General features: G+C 33.8%; 1 protein-coding gene across 2 annotated transcripts in view; it reads left to right on the forward strand.

Moving 5' to 3' along the window:
* The window catches only part of Nox4 (NADPH oxidase 4), a 159,761-nt gene that overhangs the window by 34,429 nt on the left and 113,092 nt on the right, over positions 1 to 12,240 (forward strand). For both annotated transcript variants that reach the window (XM_076843892.2, XM_076843893.2), the window contains exons 5-6: positions 5,087 to 5,184; positions 8,447 to 8,474. In XM_076843892.2, coding sequence (XP_076700007.2) covers positions 5,087 to 5,184; positions 8,447 to 8,474 — 126 coding nt within the window. The remainder of the gene's footprint in view (positions 1 to 5,086; positions 5,185 to 8,446; positions 8,475 to 12,240) is intronic.

The raw sequence follows: 12,240 nt of genomic DNA on the forward strand, positions 1-12,240 counted from the left end.
ACTGTTTTATCCCAGAACATTCTCCCATCGTTAATCCCCACTTCTGGAGGTGAGAGATGGGGAAAGCATTTCAGGGATGGATTTAGAACTCTGGTGCAGCTTAGACTAGAGGGAGACTGGGAGTCTAGGACGAGGTGAGGACGTAGGCTGTGGTAAGAGTGGGATGGGTCAGAGGTAGGAGCATGAAAGATTAGGAATGGAGGAGGATTAGAAACCTGAGGCATATTTATTACTTGATTTGTTCTAAACTTTAATTATGCCCAAATATCCTGGGTGGATTGGAGAACAACCCAGAGATCAAGATATTGTAGAGGACTACTGGATGACCTTGTGTCCTAGAGGGTTCACATTTTTCCACCCCTTAGTAGTCTACTTTGGATGTTACTTTTTGTTTTTTGGTACTAGGGATTGAACCCAGGGGCACTTTACCACTGAGCTACATCTCCAGTCCACTTTACATATTTTATTTAGAGACAGAGTCTTGCTGAATTTCTTAGGACCTTGCTAAATTGCTGAGGTTGGCTTTGAGCTTGTGATCCTCCTGCCTCAACTTCCCCAGCTGCTGGAATTATAGGCATGTGCCACCACACCTGGCTAACCTGAGTTTTCTTATCTGTAAAATAAGAATGATTCTGCCTACCTCACTATTTTGCAGTGAGAGTTAAATGAAAATATTCACATAAAGTTCTTAGCACAGCTTCTTCCCAGCTGCCTAAAATGAGAAGCAGAGGTTTCTTTTGACTTAAAAGCCTTTTAAGGAAAGTGTATATCAATTATCTCTTACATGTTTGTTATGTAGGGCAGTTTTCTCCCCAGGGGAATTCAGAATGACAATTCTTCCAGGGCGCTATTGTATTTTTGCGCCATAAATATGTATTTAACATATAAATTAATATGTAGTTAATTTAAAATGAGAGTTGTTTTTTAACTAGATTTCAGTACTTATGAGGCTATAGAATACTGAGTTGTTTATAAAGTTTTATGCCTGTCATAGTCAAATTATACTACAATCTTTGTTTTACTTCTTTTAAACTTGCTTGTTACAGTTTGCTTATTTCTTTTGTAAAAAAAAATTAAAAATCATTTTTTAGAGCAAATGTAAGTAAGTTCATAACAAAACTGAGAAGAGATTTTTCCATATACTCTCTTTGCCTACCACCTTTACATACATAGCCTCCCTCATTATCAACATCTGCCAACAGAATGGTATAATCAGTTTGTTACAATTGAGTCTACATGTACACGTATTTATTACTCAAAGTCCATAGCTAATGTTAGGGCTCACTCTTTTTAAAACAAATTTTAATTTGTTCTTTTTAGTTATACATGGCAGTAGAATGTATTTTGACATATCATACATACATGGAGTATAACTTCCCATTTTTGTGGTTGTACATGATGTGGAGTTACACTGATCATGTATTCATATATGAACATAGGAAAGTTATGTCTGATTCAATCTACTGTCAAGAGTTCATTCTTAGTATTGTGCAATCTGTGGGTCTGGACAAGTGTATATTAACACATATCCACTGCTAGTATCATGCAGAGTATTTTTCACTGTCCTGTGTTTCTGCTGAGCTCTACAGTTCATCATTCACTTTTGTCTAATCCCTGGCAACCACTGATCTTTTTGTAGTTTTTATAGATTTACCTCTTCAGAAGGTCATATAGTTGGAATCATATAGAATAGAGCCTTTTCAGATTGGCTTTGTTCATTTAGTAATATGAATTTAAGTTCCTTCCACATGTTTTTATGACTTGGCTGCTCATGTCTTTTTAGCTTTGAATAATATTCCCTGGTCTGGATATACCTCAATTAATTTATCCCTTCACCTTCTAAAGGATATCTTCAGTTGCTTTCAACTTATAGAAATTATGAATAAATCTACTGCAAACATCTGTGTGTGGGTTTTCATGTGAACATAGTTTTAAACTTGTTTGGGAAAATATGAAAATGTTCTAATGTATGGAAAGAGTATGTATGGCAGGATTACAAACTGTCTTCAAAAGTGACTATACCATTTTGAATTTCCACTATCAGTGAGTGAGACATGATAATTACCTTGATAATTCCTATTTCTCCACATCTGCACCAGGATTTGGAGTTGTCAGTGTTATGGGTTTTGGCCATGCTAACAGTTATAAAGTGGTATTTTGTTGTTTTAATTATGTTTCCCTGAAGATATATGATGTGGAGCATCATACATGGCAGGTATGCTTATTTGTCATCTATATGTCCTCTTTATTGACTCTTTTGTAATAACATTTTATATTTTATTATTGTTGAGTTTTAAGTGTTTTTTGTTTATTTTGGATAAAAATCCTTCATCAGATATGACTTTTGCAAATATTTTCTCCCATCTGGTGACTTGTCCTTAATGAAGTCCAGCTTATCAATCCTTTTTTTTTTTTTTTTTTTCATGAATCATGCCTTTGGTGCTATATCCAAAGGTCATCACCAAATTATAGTTTCAATACAATTCCCGCTAAAATACCAATGACATTCTTTATATCTCGAGTCTTTCTTTATATAAATAGAAAATATGATCCTAAAAAAGTACATGGAAGCACAAAAGAATTCAGAATTGCCAAAGCAATTTTGAGCAAAAAGAACAAAGCAGAGGACATCACACTATCTGGCTTCAAAATACACTACAAAGCTATGGTAACCAAAACAGCATAGTATTGGCAAAAGACAGACACACAGACTAATGGAACAGAGCCCAGGAATAACCCCATGCGTATACAGGCAACAGATTTCCAACAAAAGTGTTAAAAGCATGTGTTGGAGAAAAAGAAAGACTCATCAATTAATGGTGCTGGGAAAACGAAATATTCACCTGTATAATACTGAAAGTTGACCCCTATCTTTCACACACATACAAAATTAACTCAAAATAGTTCAAAGATCTAAATATAACACCTGAAACTATGCAATCACTAGAGAAAACAAGGAAACATTTCAAGACATTGGAATAGGCATACCTCTGTTTTATAAGACCCCCAAATTATAGGCATTCAAAGCAAAAACCAGACAAGCAGGATTATGTTAAATTAAGAAGTTTCTGAGGAGCAAAGGATATAGTCAACAGAGTGAAGAAACAATCTACAGAATGAGAAAGAGTTTTAGAAACTATTTATCCAATTAAAGATTAATATTCAGAATATATAAAAAATTTTAAAACTCAACAACCCAAAACAAATAATCTAATTCAAAATGGGTAAATTATATGAATAGCTACTCCTCAAAAGAAGAATGATTAATAAGTTTGAAAAAATCCTCAACATTATTAGCTAATGGAAATAAATATTGTATACCCTTTTGAAATGTCACACTGTACTACTTCTTATATGTGTACAAATATTATGTGTTAACCAAAAATTTTAAATGTTCAAGGACATGGACATGATAATTACCTTGATTTAATCATCACCCATTGTATACATGTAATGAATTATCACACTGTACCCCATAAACAAGTACAATTAAAATTATGATAATTGATTATAAAATGATAATGATTGATTATAATAAATAAAAAGTCATCATCAAACCCGAGGTAATTTACATATTTCTTCATGTTGCCTTTTGGGGTATTATAGTTTGGAATTTTACATTCAGTTCTGTGATCCATTTTGAGTTAATTTTAATGAAATATGTGAGGTATTTGTCTAGACTCATTTTTTTTTTAAATGTCAATTTTCAACTGTTCCAGAACCATTTGTTGAAAATTCTATTTTTTCCTCTCCATTCCATTGCCTTTGCTTCTTTGTCAAAGAACAGTTGACTTTATTCACAGTCTATTTCTGGCCTTTTTATTCTGTTCAATTGTTCTGTCTGTTCTTTTACTGAAACCACACTCTCCTGATTAACTTTCTAATAAGTATTCATTTGTCTACTTTTAATGTGACCTTTCCCCACTTCTAATTTGATTACCTACCTTATAAGTCCTTTAAGTCAACTTTGAGTTTATTTAGCATTCAGTCCCCTCTCACTTTCATTAGTTTTTGTAATCTATTGCTCCTAGTCTCTCTGTATTTTTATTCTGACTTGCCGGGAATCATAGAGTTCTCTGCTTTCCCCACTATGTCTTCTTTTGAATGACTACATTCCATACATTGTTGGAAACTATAATGGCTTATTAAGCAATTGCAGAGCACTTATCTCAAGTCTTTCAATTCTGTCACTATCATTTTATAGAGAAATGTAAACTGAGGAGCTGGTAGACAAGCAATGTGGTCAAGATCACAGGATTTTTAGTTAACTGTTGTTCCTTCCAATACATTATAATATTGTTTACCCATTTCATACCTTATTTCACCCACAGGAAAAGGTTGGGAATGGAGGAGAGTATGGGTGATTTGCTCCTTCCTTGATCTATCTCCTCAAGATAATTTTTTTCTCCCCTGGTTATGTTAAAATGAGTTTGTCTTGAAATCTACGGTAATTACCTAATGCTTTATCTCTTGTATGAGCTCTGAGTCAGCTAAACACTCTTTATTGTGCAATTATAGGTAGGTCACTTATCAAATGGTGATCATTATTTTCCAGAGTTTTTGTTTCCAAAGTGGTTCCCAACATTCTGTTTTTGGGATTAGGACATTATCTATGGATTGTGAAAATTTTCAGTTGGCCAAAAGCCTTTCAGTTGGTCTCTATTTTACACTGTATGACAATGAGGTGTATAAGATATAGAGAGGTTTGGAACCATGGGAGAGATGAAGGATGTAGAAAACCTAAAATACCCAGGAGCCCCTTAAGCAAAACAGCAAATGTCAATGTTATTAGACTTGCATTTTTAAAATATGTATGTGTATGTGGTGGGGTCAACGGTTGAGTATGTATCTTTTTTTTCAAATCTGAATTACCATGGCTATTTCATTCTAACTTTTGAAAATTAGATAAAGTCTCAATATTCAAGAGTTTTGAAATATTTTAAAAGCTTTACTTTTCAATGTAATATTCCATTGCTCATATAGCTCTTTAACTTTGCTCCTATATTACATTGTGGGAGGAACTGACTTCTTGCCACACAGAGTGTGTCTGAAAATCTCGTTGACATGCACCTGGTGTGTTCTGTAGGTGTGCATGTGGCTGCCCATCTGGTGAATGCCCTCAACTTCTCAGTGAACTACAGTGAAGATTTTATTGAACTGAATGCAGCAAGATACCAAGATGAGGTGGGTGGTCTCTGTCTTCCCATTTTCCTTTCACTTGTCATTAAATGACTAATGAGGGTCTGTGATTTTCACAGAAAATTTGTACCTTGCTTCTCCTTTTGAGTGCTTTTAAAACGGAGTTGTCAAGTTGAGTTTTATTCCCTTTCAATAGAAAATATAGGTAATTACTATTTCATAGTCTCTCCTTCTGAAAATGGGAGTTTGCAGAGTGCCTACTTTTTAAATTCTGTAATGTTCGGATGGTTGCCACTCAGGTCTACCTTCTGACTCCCAGCAGCTTTTGTCTAATTCCTATCATTTATTTGAGAGTTTCGATAGTGCCATTATAGGGTAAAAATACTTTAATAACTCGCATACTATGTTTTTGGGAAAAAGGCAGAAAAGAAGGCTATTTGTGAATCATGGGTAATCAATAATTTAACCTAAAAAATATAGGTGAGATTTCATGATTCCTTCCCCGCTCCCACCCCTCCCCCAGTGGTATTGGGGATTGAACCCAGGGGGACTCTACCACTGAACTACATCCTCAGTCCTTTATATTTATTTATTTATTTTTAAAATTTTGAGGTACTCTTGCTATATCACGAGGCTGGCCTTGAACATGAGGTCCTTCTGCCTTAGCCTCCTTAGTAATTGGTATTATAGGCATGTACCACTGCTAGGCTTTTTCCTTTTTAATTTTACTCCTTGAAATAGACCACCTTGAGCCAAACTCTATAGCAGGTAGTATCTGATTTAGCTCCTTTTTTAAGAATGTGAAACCACCCATGAAATAAAATTGTATGTACAAGTGGTAGGCCAGAGCCTTATGTACAGTGTATGCACAGCTCTGGTTAGGTCTCTGCTGCTCAGTACTTCCACATTGTCTTTAAGCTGCCTTTGCTTCACAATGACAAGACTGCACCAAAACTGTTCTGCCTCATTGTCCTTTAGTACTGACTGGTAGTGACAACACACTTGTTCTCCATCGTCTCTGTTTTCTTTTCTACATATCACCTGAATTTTTAGGGTCAATATTGCTATAATCATATGCTTGACCTCCCTCCAAGAACAAAACAGAAGAGAAAGTAACAATAAATAGAGAAAAAAAATCACTAAATCTAAACAGCAAGTAACTTTCAGTAAATGTCTTGTTTCTAGTATTTTTAAAAACATTAATACTATTTATTTGGTCTGGATTAAGCATTGGCATTGATATTTTCAAAAAGCTCACCAAGTGGTTATAGAGTATACCTAGTACTGAGAATCACAGAAAAAAATCTAGCTCCTTAAAATGCCAATAACTACCCTTCACGTGTAATGATTTCAAACTTAGCCTAAATTTCTAGCTTCCTTCTCCCTTTCTGCATCTATCTTGCCCTCTTTCCATTACACTTGTGTTTACATTTACTGCTCTTGCTATATACTTCTCTTATTTTATCATTTTCTTTTTCTTTCTAATGCTGGGGCTGGGATTTGAACCCAGGTATTTGTAGATGCTTAGGAAAACCATTTAATGCTGAGTTACTTCCCCAGCTATTTCCCCCATGCCTTTGCTTCCTCTCTTTTAGAATTCAAATATCTTTAGTACTTATAATCATTTTATCATATGAATATACTTTTTCTTAACATTTCCTACATATTTTAGTAATTTTCAGGTTTTTAGTTATTAAAATTAATTTATTTTGAGCAATATACTTGGTATAAAATACTAAAAATCTGAGTAGATGAAATTAAAACTGAAAGTTTATCCTTCAAAGCTAGTTACAGTTAATCATTTTGTGTTTCTTTTAAAATGTTTGAGTAATATTTGATGATACCCATTCCTCTGCAATTTACTTGTTTCTATAAGTATCCATATTAAGGCTACTGTTTCAGAATATATCTGTATCATTCTCTTATAAGAATGTGTTATATTTTTTAGCTTTTTTTCTTATTCATGGGCATTTAGGTTGATTTCAAGTTTTTGTTATAAAACATACTTTACTAATACTTGTTTCTAGTATTTTTAAAAACATTAATACTATTTATTTGGTCTGGATTAAGCATTGGCATTGATATTTTCAAAAAATATCAATGACCCTGATACTCTGCCTCATCTTGTTATCTGTGAAGCTGTTGCTCACTCTCCAGTTCTGTCTTCTTTCTCTGGAAATAGTAATTTTTCCATCTTTTGGCTTTCCATATTTATATATTTATATTTCAGTGTCACTTTGCTCAGCTCACTTTTTTTTCTAGCTATTTGTATTTTGGGTTTCTCTAGATCACACTTTGTCATGTTTCTAAAACCAGAAAGATAAGTCATTTGTCCTACATTAGGAGGTGAGGAGCTACTCCAAGGCAAGTGATGCTTTTTCCAAGCCCCTTTAATTACACCACATAAATGGTTTCCTACTTACTATATAGCCAGATTCAAGGTGGAACATAAATAAAGTAATTAAAAATCTTATTTAGGGCACTTGGTAAGTAGCTCATTGGCCAACTGCTTGCCTAGCATGTATGAGGCTCTCAACTTGATCCCTCACATTGCAACAAAACAAACAAACAAACAAACAAACAAACAAACAAAAACAAAACTTGTGCAGTATTAAGCATCATGAGGGTGAAAAATCAAATCCACACATTTACTGGAGATTGACCTAAGTTTTGCAGAAGGTAGAAAGAGAGTTAACCGTACTCCATTACTGTATGAGAGATATATTTTAAAATAAATACTACAATAACAATATTTTCAAGTATTAGAAACATATCCCAATTCTTCAAGTGTTCTCACAATTTTCACAGTATTTGAAATATGGTGAGTTTTCAATTATTCATCTTTACACTGAGTTTAAAGTATGTAAACCTCTGACATTTTATTGGTGTTGATTCCCACCATTTTGAGGTGCAGTCTGGCAATTGCAGTAGAGTGTATATTAATATTTCCACATTATAGTTGAAGATGTTGAGTCCCCAAATTGTCAAAGGGTGGGCTTAGGACCAATACCACTAGCTTATAAGCAGTCATTAAGATTAAATCCTAGGCCTTCTGACTTATCCAGTACTCAGCCTTTCTCAGATAAAAAACCAAAAAACCCTTCTCTGTATTGTATTCTTTCCCTTGTGCTAATCTCCTCTAGCATTATGAAAATGTCAGAATACTTAACTGAGTCTCTTTCACTTAAACTGGAAGACTGCTATCTGACATGCCCACTACATGGTTCTTATACCCTTCAAATTTCTTAGAGAATTTCATATCAGTGTTTATTTTTCAGTCAAATATTTTCTTTTTTATTTTTCTTAGGATCCTAGAAAACTACTCTTCACAACTGGTAAGTTGTTATTTGTTGCCTATCCTTAGATTTAGAAATGTCTGAAAATAAGCCCAGTCAAAGTGTGCAGCAATTAGAAAAACGTTAAAGTACAACATATGGAAAATTTGCATATTGGAACAAATGTTAAGAGGTCAGGCATAAATGAGGACAGAGGGACAAGGCAAAGTTGAGTATGAATGAACAAGGAGTAAAAGCAAGCAAACACAAGTCATATGTTTTTCCAGTGAAAACTACAACCCCATGTGCCTGTTAAGGGCCTGCTTTGTGTGGCTGTTGTGACAAGCGCTGTGGAAGATGGCACACATGTAAGGGTTCTTGCTCTTAAGTTATTGGAAAGAAACAGAGTATTCCAGTATCAGTATAGTTCATATAATCCTGTAATTTAGCAGGAAGTATATTGTGATATTAAAACCTATAGCTGAGAGCCAGAAGCAAGCCATCATTAACATCAGTCATGGTTTTGAAGTGTGTCTCCATTTTCTTTTTTTTAAAATTAGAATAATTTGTTATATATGCAGCAGAATGCATTTCAATTCATATTACACATACAGAACATGATTTTTCATATCTCTAGTTATATATAATGTAGAGTTACACCATATGTGCCTTCATACATGTACTTAGAGTAATGATGACCATCTCATTCCACCAATTTTTCTACACCCATGATGCCTTCTTCTACTTTGCCTTATCTAGAGTATGTCTAATCTTCTCACAGCCCTCCCAATCCCTTTTATGAATCAGCCTCCTCATATCAGAGAAAACATTTGGCATTTGGTTTTCTGGGATTGGCTTATTTCACTTAGCATTATATTCTTCAACTCCATCCACTTCTCAGCAAATCCCATGATTTCATGCTCTTTTAATGCTGAGTAATATTCCATTCTGTATATATACCACATTTTCTTTATCCATTCATCTACTGAAGGGCATCTAGGTTGATTCCACAGATTAGCTATTGTGAATTGTGCTGCAATAAATATTGATGTAGCCGTATCTCTGTAGTATGCTGTTTTAAATTTCTTTGGGTATAGACCAAGGAGTGGGATAGCTGGGTCAAAGGTGGTTCAATTCCCAGTTTTCCAAGGAATCTCCAAATTGTTTTTCCGACTGGCTGCATCAATTGCAGTCCCATCAGCAATGTATGAGTGTGCCTTTTTCCCCACATCCTCTCCAACACTTATTGTTGTTTATATTCTTAATAGCTGCCATTCTGATTGAAGTGAGATGAAATCTTAGTTTTGGTTTGCATTTCTACAATTGCTAGAGATGTTGAACATTTTTTCATATATTTGTTGATTGATTATGTATCATCCTCTGAGAAGTATCTGTTTAGTTCCTTTGCCCATTTATTGATTGGGTTATTTGGTTTTTTTTTTTTGTTGTTGTTGTTGTTGTTGTTGTTGTTGTTTTTTTGATGCTTAGCTTATATACCCTAAGGATTAGTGCTCTATCTCATGTGCAAGTGGTAAAAATTTGCTCCCAAGATGTAGGCTCTCTATTCACTTCACTGATTGTTTCTTTTGCTCAGAAGAAGTTTTTTAGTATGAATCCATTCCACTTATTGATTCTTGATTTTAATTCTTGTGCTATAGGAGTCTTATTAAGGAAGCAGGTGTATAATCCAACATGATGAAGATTGGGGCCTACTTTTTCTTCTAATATACAGTGTCTTTGTTTTAATTCCTAGGTCTTTGAACCACATTGAATTGAGTTTTGTGCATGGTGAGAGATAGGGATTTAATTTTATAATATTGCTTATGGATTTCCAGTTTTCCCAGCACCATTTGTTGAAGAGGTTATCTTTTCTCTAATGCATGTTTTTGGTGCCTTTGTTTAATATAAGATAACTGTAATTATGCGAGTTAGTCTCTGTATCCTCAATTCTGTTCCATTGGACTACCAGTCTATCTTGGTGCTAATACCAGGTTGATTTTGTTACTATTGCTCTGTAGTATAGTTTAAGTTCTGGTATAGTGATGCCACCTGCTTCACTCTTCTTTCTAAGTATTGCTTTAGCTATTCTGAGTCTCTTATTTTTCCAGATGAATTTCATAACTGTTTCTTATATTTCTATGAGGAATGTCATTGGGTTTTGGTTGAAATTGCATTAAATCTGTATAATGCTGTTGGTAATATAGTCAATTTGGCAATATTAATTCTTCCTATCCAGAACAAGTGAGATCTTTCCATCTTCTAAGGTCTTCTTTAATTTTTTTCTTTAGTTTTTGTAGTTTTCATTGTAAACATCTTTCACTTCTTTTGTTAAGGTCTTTCCTCAGTATTTTATTTTATTGAAGCTCTTGTAAATGGGGTAGTTTTCCTTCTTTCTCTTTCAGAAGATTTGTTACCGATATACAGAAATGCCTTTGATTTATGGGTTTTGATTTTATATCCTGCTATTTTGCTGAATTCATTTATTAGTTCTAGAAGTTTTCTGGTTCTTTTTCATTTGTAATTTATTTTTCTATCTCAAGCATATTGCCCATGAAATCTCAGTGGAGACTGTCAATTTGTTAAAGAATATTTGAAACCTCAAAATTTTTCTCCTGATGTTAATGTTAAATGTTACAAAAATTCTTCTATTTCTTAACCTTATATATATTTATGAGCATGAAAAGAGTAAACTGTATCATGGGGACTGTCAGAAATTACTTCAGAAACAAAGATGATTGAGTAGTTGAGAGGATTCATCATAAATGATTGTCTGTGATAACTCATTAAGAATCAGACTTGAATAGGGCCTGAGGCACATTATCCTATCAAATGTATTGTTTCTTTTTTGAACCAATTTCATGATGAAAGATAACAAAAACTCAGGTGCTTTATTCCCTATGTCATGATTATATGTTTAAATTCTTAAAATGTATTTTCTTTCTGCCTATGGATTTATATTTACTGCTTGTAAAATATTTCATATTTTTCTCTTTAGTAACAGTAGTTTTGCTTACAATTTTGGTCATCAAAAACATATTTTATTTAAGCCTCAAGGTTTGGATGAGAAATAGGAGAGGAAAAAAGCAGAAAAACAAAACCTTATGCATGAGTCAACTATTTTTTGGTTCATATTAAATAATTTAAGGGAAATGAAAAAGATCTTTGTATTAATACTGTTTTCTACAGGGCAATGTTTGATTGAAACCTTGGGACATTTAAAATGCTTCAAAGTCTAGTTTACAAAGATAAAAATTTTCTTATAAGACTAAGATATTACATTGATAAATTTAATATAATTTTTACTGCTGTATAACTCTGTGACCCCCCCCCCCCACCACTTTGCATAAAATGCTAGAAGTTTCTAGAAATGGTGTTGGAATAAAATAAGATACTTAAAAACAAATTCTCTGGCACTATCTTAGGCCGCCTTTGGGAGGGACATAGTATTATGATTTTACTTGCCTTCCCTGGTACCTGGGAGGCTAATGTTCTGTCCTCATGAAACATTTTGTCATTCTCGTGAGCACACCTGTTTACGATCATTTACCTTTTGCCTGAGATAGTCAACTCTTTTTCTTTGCCTGGTCAATATCTGCTCATTCTTAAAATCACAGTTGACAGATTGTGATTCTACCAATATGTAGAATAGTTTATTGCCTTCCAAATTTGTCTTTTCTCTTGAAAGTGAGCCTCTTCAGGTGTGTTGGCAGGGCTCCCTCTGTGGTATGTAAAACTCAAGGAAAATTTTTTTTTCCCTTCTGTTTTTGGTAGGACTTCTGTTAATTTAAATAATTTGCGTCATCCCAAATTAACAAGTGGGCACCAT

This window comes from Callospermophilus lateralis, chromosome 2 (assembly GCF_048772815.1).
Source record: "Callospermophilus lateralis isolate mCalLat2 chromosome 2, mCalLat2.hap1, whole genome shotgun sequence".
Classification (NCBI taxonomy): domain Eukaryota; kingdom Metazoa; phylum Chordata; class Mammalia; order Rodentia; family Sciuridae; genus Callospermophilus; species Callospermophilus lateralis.